General features: G+C 43.2%; 1 protein-coding gene across 1 annotated transcript in view; it reads left to right on the forward strand.

Annotated features, from left to right (window-relative positions):
• TRPC7 (transient receptor potential cation channel subfamily C member 7) overlaps positions 1-16,960 on the forward strand; it is a 76,118-nt gene that overhangs the window by 58,133 nt on the left and 1,025 nt on the right. The window contains 5 exon segments of the mRNA XM_010399836.3: positions 6,485-6,680; positions 9,666-9,887; positions 12,869-12,949; positions 16,014-16,089; positions 16,827-16,958. Of these exon segments, the coding sequence (XP_010398138.2) occupies positions 6,485-6,680; positions 9,666-9,887; positions 12,869-12,949; positions 16,014-16,089; positions 16,827-16,958 (707 nt within the window).

Genomic DNA, 16,960 nt, shown 5'->3' on the forward strand with positions numbered 1-16,960 from the left:
GGGCCATCATTCATTTTGATGATCCTTGTGGGTTCCTTCCAACTCAGAATATTCTGATTGTGTGATCTGTTTTAGGACATCATCTGAGTGCAGGTGTGATTACTGGGTGCCCTTCTGCAGAGCCAACTGCTGGTCATAGTGCTCAAAACAGAGCAAGACCAACCAGGGTGCCTGGGATGTGGGGTTTAAGTCCTGACTGGGAACTTTCCAGCAGAAGCCATCTGAAAGCTGCACAGAGCATCACACCAGGCTCTTCTCCACAGTGGGTCTGCCTGGGCCATGCTCACCTGCCAGCACCCACAGCCCTGCACAGCTGTCTGTGCTAGGTGTCCCCCTCCCTCACCTTGTCAGGGACGTTGGGAAGAGAAAGAGGTTGAAAAACGCCAATGGAATGCGGTTCAGAGTGAGGCTGCTTTTGAACTTACAGCCCTTTGGTGGCAGGACAAAATGCAGTCTCAATTCTGCAGGACCCCAGGAGCACAAGTCCCAATCCTGTGAGGGACAGCTGAGGTCCTAAAGGAGGTTTCAGAGCAGGGTATAGTCCTGCTGACTATGAGGGATGTGTCCCATGCATCCAGGAGAAAGCCTCCTCCCTTGCACTGCAATGTGGCACCAGCACACCACTGGGACAGTCAGTTTTGAGTCTCACAAATCCACCTTGACTGCCTTAGGGACACAGGGGGGGCTTTCCTTCCCACACACCTGTGTGTGTGGGAAGCTTGGCATGGTGTTTTCCCCTTGCTGTGAGCTGACTTCCAGAAAACCACTCCACAGCCACAGTGCCTGAGCCCACAGTGGTTACAGTGTGCACAGCAGACACTTGATGCTGCATTTGATGTGTCAATTCTGGAACGTGTTACACAGCGAGCCTGGGGCTTAGCTCATCGCTCCTCTTGGAGAAATGACCTTTTCAGCATCATTTCTGTCCTGCAAGGGGCTGTTGCCTTCCAGTTTTACCACACACCCTCTTGTGTGACATGTAACCTGTAACATAATGTTTACTTTCCCTTGTTGAGCCAAATGTGCCTTCTAAACCTCTCCTGTAGCCTCAGGGTGCATTTTAATGGAAGGATTTGTGAGACCAGATGCATTTACATCTATCTGTGCTCAGTAGTCAGGGAGAAGAGAACTGAGTATGTGGGATGTGACTTGCTTCATATTTGAAAAGAAGATGCCCTTGAAGCACAAGACGTAATGAGAATCAAGTCAGTACCATCCCTGACTGCCTGGTGGCACAGCAGCCCTCACTTACAGCATCCCCCAGGCACATCCCTGGAGAACGTCATTGACAAATTCCAGTTGCTGGTGCAATTCAGCGCAGTAACTCTCTTATTAGCACTCATTATCTAAGTGGATCTTCCAGCAGTTACTGTCCTTTGATTGAAATAATGATCAAACATTCACTAAAATGATGACTGCTCACTGGAGTAAAAATTGTTTAAATGCCCCAGGTATATTTGGACTGGGGAGAGATCCTCCTTAACTTCAGACTGCTGATTACTTATCCTGGAGGGACTTCATGTTGTTATAAAGCAAATTTTGCAAGAGCATAAATTTTCCTTTTAAGAATTCAGAAAAGACTTTTAAAATACTTACTTTCTTCTGATTATTTAAACACACAAGAGTGGCAAATGATGATCAGGGAAAAAAAGCCCTTTCATCATGTGAAACAAAGAGAATAGATTTACATTCATTCCAAAAAATCCTTCTTAGACATTCCTTTCAACAAACTAGAAGCCTTGAGGTAGACAGTCTCAAACAATTTTAATAAGCTAATGACAAGGTTATTTTGGCAGATGGGCAGTCACCAGTTCTAGCAATGCTTCCTGCTCTATTTTTTGTGGCTGCTTGTTGGCCTTGCTGTAGGTGGTGGTCTCCTGCTGCCATTAACTTACTCATGGAAAGAAGGAAGATTTCAGTATTAGAGCTGAACAAGGAACTCAGCTGTTCCTTCACTGAAAAATCATTGGGCCAAAAAGGGGTAATGCTTACTTTGGTGTCCTCCTAACCCTTCTGTGACTTCAGCAACATCACAGAAGGCATTTCCTGGGGGACATGTTTGTGAATTCTAATGAGAATGGGTGAAATTTTACACTGTTTTGTAGTCCAAAATATGACTATTTAACTGTGGGACCTGATTCTCAGAGGTCACTTGGACAGTTGTGACAGAAAAAGACCCATTGGATTTGTGCACTTAATTGACTGTGGCCAGTTCCAAAGAGCATTGACAGCTCCCTGGATACCTCAGTGGGAGCCCTTAGACAAACAGCTGCTCACTAAAACAACTCCAAATTACACATTTAAGAAAAGCACACCTTTCCAGGGCAGTATGTAAGCAGAAAAAAAGAGTGTATGCTGAGGGAATTGCTTGCTTTGTTCTAATGATAATGGTTAGTGAATGTTTGGTTTAACTTTCACCCTCCCTTGCTACTGTACTTTTGAAAGTGTGTGCTCAATTTCTCCTCTGTTGTCATCTACAAAGCAAGCACATAGTACCCCAGTGGCCTCTGATTTGAGTTATTATATGAAGTTTGTGACATTTCTTTCATTTTGATGTTCTGGAAGCAAAGGAAATAAAGATGCAGTTGTTTTTACTCCACACAGTTAAATATAGAGATTATTTAACTAACCATGGGATACTTTTAAAATTTTTTGGAAGTTCTTCAATGCTGAAGAGCAGATCATTTCCTCAGCAGTTGCCACTACGCCAGCTATGTTTATCTGTTTATCATATGCTGTGTACAGCACACAGCTCTTGAAACAGCCTGTAATTAAGAACATGCTATGCAAACAAAATCGAAATGGAGGCAAGGCTGATTGTGTTCATCTTGCTTTCTGCATCAGAAATCAGGCTGAAGGCTACAAGGGAAGCTTTTCTGTCTCACTCTCCCAAAGGGAAATGTGACTCACTCTTCAGTGCCACAGCTACTTTGAGGCTTGAAGGCTTTTTTCTACTTGTTTTGTCAAAATGTGATCATTTTGTAATTGTATTGACTGCATTACTTTTTTGGCAGAGTTAGTTCTCAAACACATTTAAGGAGATAAATCTGAACGGATGCCTTGAGCTTTCTTGAAGAGGGCACAAGACTGATATGAAATCATAGCCTTGCTGAGAGAAATGACCACAGCAGCCAGTTGTTCTTTTTTAGAGTTCACTGTTTAAGTTGAGACGATTAAGAATCTCTTTGGCAAATCAGCACAACAGTCAGAGGGAAAGGATGCGCACGGGAAGCTCCACTCATGGCCGTGTGTGGGCAGAGAAATCCCCGTCCCCTGAGGGACGCTGCCTTTTATTCCCCAGAGAGGCACCACCCTCTTACACCCCAGGCCCCTGCACCTTCCATAGTCCGATTGGCTCGTTTAGATGTCACCTCTAGGACATAGGTTCTCATCTGTGGGGTGATTCTTGGGCATCGAGCGATTCGCTGGTCTCGGTCCTATCAGCAGGTGGTATTGATCCCCTTATGCTAAGGAGACATGACTGGCACAGACCCTCACAGCTTCTAGAACTTTCCCTCTTTACCAACTTGCAACACTCCCCACCATCCTAACACTAATACAGAAAATGCTCCTAACACTACCTCCCCATAACAATTGTTAATCAGCAAATTTCCTAACAATTAACAATCAACTGGCAAAGCCAATACTAAGTGGTTAACTAATTAACAATTAACAGAGAACCCTTAACTATTCTCTCAGCTATGAAAACCAACTTAAGTCAGTTCAATTATAACACTTGCCATGATCCTTTTTGATGAACAGCACACTGCTCTTTACAAAAGCGAGGAAAATCTGCAACTAGATGATTGGCTATGGTCTGTTAGGAAGCATCATCTTCCTTGATGCAAAATCTTTAACATAATATACAGATTATAATATAATAATAATCTGTAATATGTGTAATGAAACAAAAACCAAAAAAATCTCTGTGGTCTCCCCACTGCAACAGTCAGTAAAGAAGGTGATTGCTGCGTACCCACCTCCGCAAGGAGCATCAGCCAATCTGTCACTGCCAGACCCTCCTGCTGCCAGGAGCTGTCAGTCTGTGCAGGACTCCTGACTTCCTCCATGCCTTCACTTGTTTGCCTTTGAGAAGGATAAAACACCTGCTGACCTTGCAGGAAGGGGGTAAATTGCTTAGCTGGCAACAAGGAGACACACTGGCATCGTGGAGTATTTTAGAACTTGGCTCCTGAGGTCCTCCTCTCACGTTTTAGTGAGATATTCTTAAAAAAAAAGCCCAACTGATGTTCCCTGCAACCTGTGCCAGATCTCGTGCAGTTTGGCAGTAATCTAAAAGGGAGAAGGAAAGGGTCATCCAGCCTTTTTGAAGGGTAGGGATGGACTAGTACAAGGTCTCCTTAAACCATTTCCTCTGACAGAGGGAGAACTGTATCTGCCTGGGGACACTGCTAAGCATCACTTTGGCGCTACAGGTTAGGTCAACATCTCCACCACCCTCCCAGTCCCACCACCACGGGCATTGGTGCCTTACCTAACACTGGAAATAAGGTTTATGGACAGTACAGAAGAGCCCGGCACCCCTGCCCTTACCTCTGGGGCTCAGGGTGGTCAAGGCTGCTTGCAGCTCTCAATTTACTTTTCAAGGAGATTCGGCACTGCTCAAGTGTAGAGGTTAATGTTTAAGCTGCAGAAAAGGAGCAGAGCTGACACATTGTATTAAAATCTGCCAGCAGGGTGGAAAACTTAGGGAACCTTTCCAAATTAAAAGAGAAGTTAATAGCAGGGTGCAGCTGGGCTCAAGGCTGGGGTTTATGGATTTTATTAGTTTGTGAAATCACTTAGGTGGTGGGTTTCAATGCCAGAGATCGTTGGTGTAATATGTGTTCCTTAACTGGAAAGTACAACATTTATGGAAGAAGCAGTGGCCAGATTGCTACTGTACAGTGGAGGGAATCTGACACATTAATGCTAGGTCAGCTCAGCTGCAGATGAGGGCAGGAGAAAAGAGCAGAGTGTTACAGGACGTGAAACGTGCAGCAAGTGGAAAAGTGCTGGTACCTGAGTGTAGCACAGGCAGAGATCATCCCACAAGGGTATCTTTGCAGTTGTGCAGAGCAACAGGGGTCAGTGATTGTGGTATCAGGGGCTCTACGGATCAATAAAGCTGTGCAACATTTATTTGAAACATCGCTCAAGGTTACTCCCCACAAGAGTACGTTGTAACTATTCTATTTACTGCAGTTTTACTTGTAAATGAAACATGGTGTAACACAAATTATGATGGGAATTAAAACCCAGTTTGCTGCAGCAGAAAGGAACTGCCCAGCAAGCTGCACCAGCCTTTCAAAGGGTTGAAATTAATTTCTCTTGCTTTTGTGAATGGTGTAATTGACACCAGAGTTGATGTAAAGCTTATTTTTCTTGTAGAATATGCTGTGGTTTGTGTCTATAAGTTGTTTTTAACAGATTTAGCAGGATTAGTCTGCCACCCTAGTAAAAAACATTTCATCAAAATAATTTTGTCTATGGCATTGTTTCATTTGAAGGTGTTCACCTCCTGGCAGGCAAGAGGAGAAAGGAGGAAATTAACTGTTAATGGCTAAGGATTGCTCGGCAAAGGCAAAATGCCTTCTAAATTAATTATTAGGCAAAATGCTTTAAAAATGTGCCAGCATCCCTCCTCCTCCTCCTTCCATCCTTTTCAGCTGTGGCTTGTGGCTGCTCCCCTTCCGCCTGTTACAGCCCCGACTCCTTGGATCAGTCTCTCCTTTTGACATGTTAGTCCAGCCACATTCTTTCCAGCCCCACTTCTCTTTGTCATTGGCTTATTCCCCTTTTTCCCATCTTTTAACCTTTTAATTTTCCTCTTGTTCCTTTCTACTTTTAAGCAAAGATAATAAACAAATCAAAATGCCTCTCTGCAACATCTTCTACCCCTCCTTAAGCCCAGTTTTTTCCTGCAAATGCTTGGGTGTCTGACATGTTTGCAGTCCCAAAGCAGTATGGGAAGAGAATCAGACTATGGTGTGACTATATTTGCACTCTGTGTTCTTTATCTTAATGCCACAAAGCAGAACTTTTCAATCCCTTCTCCTGGGTAAAAGGCTTCTCTTCTGCCCTGGAAACTGCATAGAATGAGGTCAGACCTGGTTCTATCTTCTCAGGATGAAAAAAGAGTGAGTGAGTAGAAGCAAAAAGCACTACATAAAAAGTTTCAAACTGCAAGTTGCCCATGGATTTGTCATCCCTATTAGGGACACAAAATCCAAGTGACAAGTAATGCACCTGATAACAGATGGAGCAAATCAGGGCACACTGGAACTTTGTACTATTAACCAGAAATCATATTTCTTTATCAAATTAGGAAATATGATCTGGCACCTCCCTGGGTGATGGATAATGGTTTACAACAACTGTGCCAAGACATATTTATATTTGTGTGTTGCTGCTTTTATTAGTAGGATGTGGCCTGGCTAACCTGGTGTCAACTCTATAAAGTGATTGTTTGTTTTATTTTTAGGGTAGAAGAAAGTTTTAAAACCTTATTCTGGTCAATATTTGGCTTATCTGAAGTGATATCTGTGGTGCTGAAGTACGACCATAAATTCATTGAGAATATTGGATATGTACTCTATGGAGTATATAACGTGACTATGGTGGTTGTGCTGCTTAATATGCTAATAGCCATGATCAACAACTCCTATCAGGAAATTGAGGTAAGATAAGAAATCAGATTATAAACTCAATGCACTTAATTGTAACTGATAATGCAAATGGTAAAAACCCAAAGAGAGTGTATCTTATTCCACATCCAAGGTTAGAATGCTGAAAACAGATCTTACACATTATGAGTTAAGGCTGAGTCTGTTCCCGGATTATGACTGAATTAATAATCAACAGTGAATCATTTCTAGAACAATTTTGGATTCCTTGTCTTTAATGACCCTCTGTGAGTAAACCCAATTTCCTTTACATATATTTAATGAAAGTGGCTTGTGATATTTTTTATTCCCTGTGTTGGTTATGATAATTTATCAATGTGTGTTGCCTTAGTTTCATTGTTTGCTTATGACAGAGTAATATTTCTTCTGACTTTTTGCCCTGTTCTCTACTGCTTAAACATTCCAGCCCATGTAGATCTGAAGCTCATGTGCATTCATGAAAATATTCAGAAATTCCATATTTTCCAATCACCAGGCATAAAATTTGATACTTTTTTTTTTTTTTGAGGAGTCTCTAGGGTGTGCAAAACAAGACTTTGTGGACATTTACAAAAACCATCTTTTAAAGCATATAAACAGAGCCCTCAAGGAATATGAATAGGTTTCTGCAGAAAGGAATTTGCAGGGTTTACCCAGCCCTGCTCAGTAGTATGGCTGTTACAGAGTGGATTTGCTAAATGCTTTGGACATAAACAACTCCCTGCTAATCTAAATAAAGGCAGAAAAAAAAATACATTATTTGGATAATGTTAATGTTGAGTCACCTCTTACTTCTGATTTGTTAAATGTCAAACTTCTGCAGTTGGGTTTGTATTAATTACTTGTCCTAATCTCCACTCAGAACCTGACATTGAAAATGGCCAGGGCTGAAAATATTTTCTCACTGTAATGTCTGATTCATCCATGTGCTGTAGTACAAGTATAACTCTATCCTGTGCATGCTGTAACTGAGTCTAAATGTCAGAGAGACCTTACATATGCTCTCTGTCCCAGAATCTTCCAGGCTTGCAGAAAGCGGAGTCATTTCTCCAAAGGTTTCTAATCACTTAAGATCAAGCAATTTCCTGAATTCTATTCACCTGAAACAAGCTCTGCTTCAGAAGGGGTCTCAGCCTCTTACTGCATTTTCTAGTTTATTGTAGTAGACAGAGATGCTCTTGAAAGTTTTTGAGAGAAAAAAGATCTCTGAAACTATCTGAAGAGGTGCCCTATATTAACTTTGCAGTCTAAACTTTCTGATGGCCCATTTTCTTGGCAAAATGCTTTGTCATTCTTCTTGATTGTATGGAAATTTTCAAAATTTTGTTAAAGATTACTTTTAAGTATCAGCAAGCAAAACAAGTGTGAACTGTTTGGCCCAGATCCTCCTAATTGAGGAAAAACTAGTTCTTCTCATACTAATTAATTTCAGTCCTCACTAGCACTGAGATTAAAGATAGTTGTAAAATCAGAGTCACGTAGGTTGGAAAAAACCTGTGAGATCATGGACTCCAACCATTCATTCAGCATTGCCAAGGCTGTGCCAAACCATGTCCCCAAGTGCCACATCTGCACATCTTTCAATATCCCCAGGGATGGTGACTGACTGCAGCAAAAGTCCCTACTGCCAAAGTGTTTGTCTGATGAGAGCAACGTCAGTAGTGTCCTAGGATGGACATTACTGAGGAATTAAATTCCATTCTGGTCAGTGGGCAGGTGGTTTACCATAAGCTGGAGTGACAAGACCATGTTCTCCTGCCTTCCATTTAATATCCCTCTTCATCTGCTTCAGGTTTTCTTCTGTTTATGCCTCAAGTATTGGTGCTTCCTGACAAATTTGCATTTATGGAAAGAAATCCTTTTTCCAGCCATAAAACAGAGCTACTCCCATCAGTAGTACTTTTAACTGCTTTAACAGAAAGGCATTAGAACTGCTCACTAGTGGTTTATTCTGTAATTCACCTTAAGGATTCTGTGAGGTGCAACCCCAAACCATGAGAAGAGCAAATGGCAAAAGTGAATGCTGCTGCTCTGGTGAAGACACATTGCTGTAACTGTGGCAGAATTAATCTCCATTGTGTCATGCCCAGTTCCTGACCAGGTTTCAGAGGTACAGGGTAATCAGAGGTTATGAATTGCAGCAGAACACAGATGTACACGAGTACGGGGAGCTGGCAGATCCACACCTCTACTGCTGCTTCTGCCCTCCATGTACACCACAATGAACACAGCTGTACAGCAGCTGTATCTCATCCTTTCTTCTGCCTGATAAATGGTTCTGATACATGGCCCTGACCATCCTCGTGTATCAATGCCAAGTGAACGGTTTCCTGCATAAAATATTTGCTAACCGTGCCCTTGTTACTTGGAAGCGATCATGGCCCACCTTGGCAATTTATAAAGGAGATCCACAGACACTGAAGGATGGAGTTTTTCTCCACCTTCATCAGTGGCAGGAGGTGAATAGTAGGAGGATTAAGGTGTATAGGGATACATGGTGGTGAATGCAGACAGGATCCATGAGGAAATCAGCGGATGACAGAAGAACGCAGTGTCTGAGCCTCCCGATGGGGGATTCCTGGCCAGTGCAGTGGTAACAGATGACACAGAGCACTGCAGTTCATCGCAACAGTCTTTGCTGCTGTTATGCTCATAAAAGTTTCTCCTGCTTTCCATGTCTCTACGTTCTGACACATTCATTCATCATCATAGCAAAACCACCAGATTGTTACTGAGACAACCCCTTTGATATACAGGGAAATAGTCTAATATTTGGAAGACACATATGTTCTGTTTATGCACCACTTTGTTTAAATTTTCCTTGTTTTGAGATTACCACAGAGAAGCCTACAAATACACATTTTGTGCAGGGGCCTTGTTCTGGCAGGCAGAATCTGGTTCTAGTTAACTCCTACCTGTATGTTTGCCCTAGTCATAGCTAAACTCCTTCCTATTTATTAATTTGGGTGTTGATTTGTTTTTCCTTCTTCCCTTCCCAAGGAGGATGCGGATGTGGAGTGGAAGTTTGCACGTGCCAAGCTCTGGCTATCCTACTTTGATGAAGGAAGGACTTTACCTGCTCCTTTTAATCTAGTGCCAAGCCCTAAATCATTTTATTATCTCATACTGAGAATAAAAATGTGCCTCATAAAACTCTGCAAATCTAAGGCCAAAAACTGTGAAAATGACCTTGAGATGGGGATGCTGAATTCCAAAAAACGGGTATGTTTTATCTTCCCTTTTCAGCTTCTTTGTGGAAAGGATTCCTGCCAGGGACCTTCTGGAGGGGCTTGCATGGTACACGGGGACATCAGGGACAGCACAGCCTCTCACAGGACCTCATCACTGCATGTTGTTTGTATCACATTGCAAGCAGAGGGTCCTCCCAGAGGTGTGGCCTCATTGTCCTAGGCACCATCCTCACACCAGGGAAAGGGCAACCTTTATAAGAACAGGCACTTTTATAACTTTTGTAAAAGCAGGCACTCCGAGGCCAAATAAACAAGGTCAAAGAGAGGGGCAGAAGCAGAGGCACAAACAGGCTCACAGCTTGTCTGGCTCAGGCCCATTGGTCCAGGCTCTCCCAGCTGAGCTCTGTGACTCTGCCCAGGGAGGGGAGAACAGAGTGACACTGGGACTCTCCAGCTGAGACGTGTGCAGCCCGCCCTCAGCTGTAACCTTGAAAGAGAGACTGAGGAGAAGGAAAGGGAAGTTGGAGAAGGCTTTGCAGAATTTGCCTTTGGGATATGTAGACTGCTTTAGGTCTACCTGGATCTCTTGGCTCTCCTTGGAGGCGCAAACAGCCAAGCCATCCAGCTCAGGGTGAGCCATCCAGCTCGGGGTGAGCCATCCAGTCCATGGTGAGCCATCCAGCCATGGGTGAGCCATCCAGCTCATGGTGAGCCATCCAGCTCGGGGTGAGCCATCCAGTCCATGGTGAGCCATCCAGCCCATGGTGAGCCATCCAGCTCGGGGTGAGCCATCCAGCCCATGGTGAGCCATCCAGCTCATGGTGAGCCATCCAGTCCATGGTGAGCCATCCAGCCCATGGTGAGCCATCCAGCTCATGGTGAGCCATCCAGCTCAGGGTGAGCCATCCAGCTCGGGGTGAGCCATCCAGTCCATGGTGAGCCATCCAGCTCAGGGTGAGCCATCCAGTCCATGGTGAGCCATCCAGCCCATGGTGAGCCATCCAGCTCGGGGTGAGCCATCCAGCCCATGGTGAGCCATCCAGCCCATGGTGAGCCATCCAGCTCGGGGTGAGCCATCCAGCCCATGGTGAGCCATCCAGCTCAGGGTGAGCCATCCAGTCCATGGTGAGCCATCCAGCTCAGGTGAGCCATCCAGTCCATGGTGAGCCATCCAGCTCAGGGTGAGCCATCCAGCCCATGGTGAGCCATCCAGCTCAGGGTGAGCCATCCAGCCCATGGTGAGCCATCCAGCCCATGGTGAGCCATCCAGCCCAGGGTGAGCCATCCAGTCCATGGTGAGCCATCCAGCCCATGGTGAGCCATCCAGCTCGGGGTGAGCCATCCAGTCCATGGTGAGCCATCCAGCCCAGGGTGAGCCATCCAGCCCAGGGTGAGCCATCCAGCCCATGGTGAGCCATCCAGCTCGTGGTGAGCCATCCAGCTCATGGTGAGCCATCCAGCCCATGGTGAGCCATCCAGCTCGTGGTGAGCCATCCAGCCCAGGGTGAGCCATCCAGCCCATGGTGAGCCATCCAGCCCATGGTGAGCCATCCAGCTCATGGTGAGCCATCCAGTCCATGGTGAGCCATCCAGCTCCAGGCAAAGCCCACAGCCTCCAAAAAGGATGGTTCCCTCCAGAGTTTGAGAGAACTGCTCGGGTCTGGTGTTCATCCAGTCTCTGCCAGCCCCTAAATTAAAGCGGGAAGTCTATCCATGGGGTTTAGTCCATATTACCAAATAATTTAACTACCAACATAGTGAGCATTGCAAAGATAGACAAGCATGTCTACAAATTCATTTAACACTGCTGTTTGTTACTGAAAGAACCACTAGAACAGTGGAGTATCAAAATGAAAGAAGTGTTTCTCCTTCAACTACCTCAAATAATGATTTAAAAATACAATGTTTTTAAAATGTTATTTGAATCAAACCCCATTAAGCTCACTTTGTTTGAAATTTAATTTCTGCTTCAAAGCCTAAAACAAAGTAATACAATTTTCTCTAAGCCTCTTCTTCCCCAGGCCACATGGGTGAAAGTGTCTGGCTTGCCCTTTTTCATGGAACTCATGCAAAATTCATATTTTCCATGGCTTTAGCATAAACAATTAAGCGTATCAGTCATTTCTTGCTTGCCTATTGATTTTGTTCACATAACATCTTCAAGAGTCTCTGTAACCTCATGACACACCTGATGAATAAGAAAGAATTTTTTTAAAAATTACATTATTACTTCAGATTTTTAATCTAATCATTATAAGCATCCTGATTTGAAAAACAAATAATAATAATAATCAGGATCTCTGGTTCAACCAGGGAAGAAAAACCTTTATCCAGGGCCTTCCCTCTACCTGCAATTGCACATAGGTGCAGAAGTCTATGATATTTATTCCTCTGAATAAGTGATTTTTTTTTTTTTGTTAGTACTTGGACCAAAAACCTCAGAGGTGGATTACAGTCAGAGAAATCTCTAACAAATACTGTGTGTGGAGTCCAGAAAATTCTCCTTGGAAGCTTCTAGAGTTGCGATGCCTCTGATAAAAATAAAATGGTTTATTTAAAAAATATATATTTTTCTTGAGCCAAAAGAAGTGGCAAAATGTGCTGCTGTTTTAAAAGGACCAGTGAAAATCAATTGTGTTTCAGAATTAGGTTTTATACCACAGTCTTGTTCTTTCCAGATACAAGTAGTTATCTTTCTTAAGTTGTGTTCTAAATTGATAAGCATCAGCCTCATTAAGATAAAAGTATTTTGTGCCTCTTAACACCTTATTGTCTAAAACTTGTGTGAATACCATTTCTGTCTAGATAATTTAGAATCCAGATTTTTCCATTAATTTATATTTTTTTTCTCTTTTCTGTCTTCCAAAAATTTACTTGTTTGCCCTGAATGTTCTGGCTTTTGCTCTACTGTACGTTTCCTACTGTTTTTCTAAAGCTCTGCTTAGTTTGGGGCTGTCTGGATATGAGAAGCTATCATTGATTTAATCATATCATGATGTTTTATAATTTCAGAAAGTTCGTTTTCACTCTAGCATTCAAAACACTGAGAGTTTTTCTGGGAAGAACGCTTATAACAAGCCCACAAGATACCAGGTAATCACAGCATGAAAGCAAGAGCCAGGGGAGAGGTCTGCCGGTGGACAGCTCTTACCTGCAGGGGTGATGTTTGCATTCTCCCAGTCGATGCCATCCTGGGATGTGCCAGGCTGGGGCACTGGCACAGGGCTGGGCTGGGGTGTTTTGGAGACAAAGGCAGCCTGTCACCCATGGAAATACGCATGGTGTTAGCATTTGTCATGCTGATTAATTCCACTCGAGGGTGTTTAACTTAATACACGAGATGTCATCCAACCTTTGCTCCTCCCATCTTGTATTGACAGCATTTCATTTCCCACGGCACAGAGTCATCTCTCCGGCTGCTGCATTAACATTTGCATGTGCTTCCTCTGGCAGTGGCTCATCCTGGCAAGCTAAACCTGCAATGTGCTATGGTTCAGAGACCTCCTTGTGGTTGCAGAGGTGGCACAGGGTACCACAGCTGTCTGTCCAGCAAGAGTGTTGTGCCAGCAGAAGTGTTATTTCTCGTGCAAGTGTGTCCCTAAGGCAATACAATAAACAGAATGTGCCCCACAGGATTTTTGCCTTCTTCTTTAACATATAGTGAAAAGGAATCTGATGGCAAGTGATATGTCTGAAGGGACTGACATTGAAGACAGATGAGGAAAATAATAGTTAAATTGGCTAAAATGTGCAATGCCCACTCTAGAAGTGGTTTGTCTTGTGTTGGTACAGCATCCAGCGCAATGGGCTCCCAAGCTGTTCAGCTGACCAGTAAGAAATTTCTACTGGTTTCAAAAACTTTTCAGGCTTTTCTACCACAATAGGAGGGGTATCTAAAATTTAAGTTAGAAATGGGATACATTCACTCGGGCACCTGGAGTTAGTTGGCTTGATTCCATCAAAGGAAAAGGGATGAGAGATTGTGTCCTGCTCAAAGTGGCATTTCAGCACTTTTGACACTTTCCCTCCCATCCAAACCCACAGGTGATGTGTCAGCCTCTGCTGGACTGGTTCTCTTCCTGTAGCTATTATTTCTCAATGAGACCACCTAACAGTTGTGGTAAATTAGACCCTTATTTCCAATATTGAAAAAGCCAGAGGTGACTGTGAAAAATAGATAGAAAAGGATAAGTACCTGTTATTTTGTTTTAATAATGCTAGGTTTGTCTTCAAATTATCTTAGAACATTTCAGTTGCTGCAGGAAGAAATTGCCCAAATAATATAAGGAGAGTGTAATAGTCTTCATTATCTAAAAATAAAGAAGAAGGAACAGTGTGATAATCTGGCTGGCAAGCTTTTCTTCTACAACTGGGAAAACCTTTGAAGCAGATGCTTTTTGCTGAACTGTTTTCTTTAGCAGTGTTTATTGAGTGATGTATCTGCAGTCCCTGCAGTCTGTGTACTTAAGACTACATATGGACAGTGCTCTGGAGGGATAACAAAAATATACAGAATTTGAACATGCAATAATTTGAAAAGCATGAGGAACAAGTCAACGCAGCTGCCATGATCTGGGAATAAACTAGTCTAGGAAAAATGATACCTTTATCAAAGAGGATATGGGAACTGGAGTAGAGAGAGGGTATGTTATCTTTTTTTTTTCCCCACGTAATAAGAGCCTGTGTTCTGACTCCTTGTTTTAGTATAAATTTCCTCTGACTTCTGCTCTGGAAAAAAATACTTATTTTTGTATCCAGGTTTTCCCTACTTTCCCCAAACATTACTTCATTTATGTTTTCTCAGGTGACAACCCTACCTCCCTCTGGATTCCTCTACCTTGGCCATCTCCAACACAGCGTACGTGCACTGTGCCTCATCTCTGTTGCCTTAGTGACTCACCTGCTTAGCCAGATGCCTCTGACATACAAGGACAGTCTTAGACATCCCATATTCCATGGCTGCATGGCATATACAAATGACTGGATCCTTCTTTGATCTTCACAAGCCTTTTGCACTGCTATAAGCCTTATTCGGCTGCTCAGAAAAAAGAGCAGGTGTACTGTTTCCTTAATCTGTATTTCAGACCCTTTGCAGAATTTGGACATCAATCCATCACATCAATCACATCAGTGATGTTCCAAGCAGAGATGTGATTGCTGTGTGGAGAAGTGAGTCCATGCTGGGAGAGGCTTCTCCCTTAACACTGGACATCTGGTCAATCAAAGACACTGAGCTCTCCTATGTTTGCAGAGAATGTACCTAAATCTCTGTCTCTTAGAGAGCAATTCTTTTTATGTTTAGATGTTTTTATTCCTTTTTTTCCCTTATAGCTTTTTATTATGAGATTTTTTTCCCCACTGAGTGTCTTTTCTGCATTGAAGACGAGGCTATCACCGGTACCCCAGTGTGCAGCCCAAGACTGCCAAAGTTACTTTCCTTCTAGATAAAAAGAACTTAGACATTTTTGGAACAATAGCACATTGCAAGCTCATATCCATAACCATAATCTATTTCCATATATACCCTTCCTCACTAACAATCATCTTCCATTTTGTAAGTCTACGTGGCTCTGTATTTTTCACTGTATATGTCTCTTAAAATCTGCCATTTCCCTAAGGAACTTTTCTCTCTTAAGCCAAGTTCCCCACCTCTGTTCAAACTCTCTTTTCTCTGTCCTCCTCTAAATTTATTTTCTCTTAAAAACCCAGTCACAAGGCTGACAGTCTTTCTGTGAACCTCAGGTCAGCTGCATCGTGCGTGAGTTTGCTAACATTAGTAATTAACCACTTATTTTTTCCTGTAAATTACTATTAGACAGCGACATGCCAAAAGAAGGCTTTGGAACCCATTCCTTAGCTCTCTATTGGATCAGCTGTGTTTTCGTTCTGTCTGTGGGACATGCTCTACATTCACACACATCCCACAAAATACCCCAAAGTGCTTCATATGTGGGGTCATGATCGAATGGCTGTCAATCAACTACTGTAGTACAATGTCCACAATATAAAATATAAAATAAATGAGAAATAATAATAATAATAGTAATAATAATAATACCCCTAGTGAAGACAGATGTTTGAATTGCTCATAGTAAGTCTGGAATGAAGGCAATGTGGACAGTCTCCCACTAAAGGAGTGGTTCTGTTCTCCTTTCAGAAGATAATGAAGCGTCTGATTAAGCGCTATGTGCTGAAGGCTCAGGTTGACCGAGAAAATGACGAGGTCAATGAAGGCAAGTGGAATTTTATAATTGATACACCTAATGAGCATGTGCCGTTATTGCTGCTGACCTGGCCAGTACGAGGGTTGAGCTCAGTTAAGATCCTCTGTAGAGAGAGCTTGCCCGTGCTCACACTCAGGTGAGCAGTGCTGACTCTGAGCCACCCTTGTAACCTTGAAACTCCAGGTCCTTGTTTTTCCTTAGTGGAACACACATGTCACAGGATCTTCCACAGGCCTTCTAACCCCTGTAGCTCTAACTCTCCTTCCCTTACAACAGCCAGGGTATTGCCAACACCCAACCTGACCTTGGTGTCTAAGTAAAGCATTTTCTGACTGTGCTGCCCAGGCCTGCCCCAAGGACACTGCTTTGAGCGGGATCCAGATCCATATTGCCATGCTGGCATGTGGCATTTGTGTGCAGATGGAAAAGAAGCTCCAACACCTCTTAACTGCTACCCTCCTGCAAATACCCTGTGCAGGTGGAGATCAACATGTGGAGAGAGAACAAACTTGAGGAAAAATCATGAACTCTCCACACATATTTGCTGTTGCTATTGGTACCACTACTGCGAGTACAGGTTATTCCTTATAACTGCAGATATCAAGCGCATAGTGCAGGGAGATCAAATGCAGCTCCACACACATTCCTGACCAAACACACTGGAATTACTGCTCTCTCGGGTCTTGAAATCATAGGGATTACTGACTTGGTTCAGTACTGCTAACAAGAACATTTTCCTCTTTCAGGAGAACTTAAAGAAATCAAACAAGACATTTCCAGTCTCCGCTATGAACTCTTAGAGGAAAAGTCCCAAGCTACCGGTGAGCTGGCAAAACTGATACAGCAGCTGAGTGACAAGTTTGGGAAGACCTTAAATAAG

This window comes from Corvus cornix, chromosome 13 (genome assembly GCF_000738735.6).
Source record: "Corvus cornix cornix isolate S_Up_H32 chromosome 13, ASM73873v5, whole genome shotgun sequence".
NCBI classification, from domain to species: Eukaryota; Metazoa; Chordata; class Aves; order Passeriformes; family Corvidae; genus Corvus; species Corvus cornix.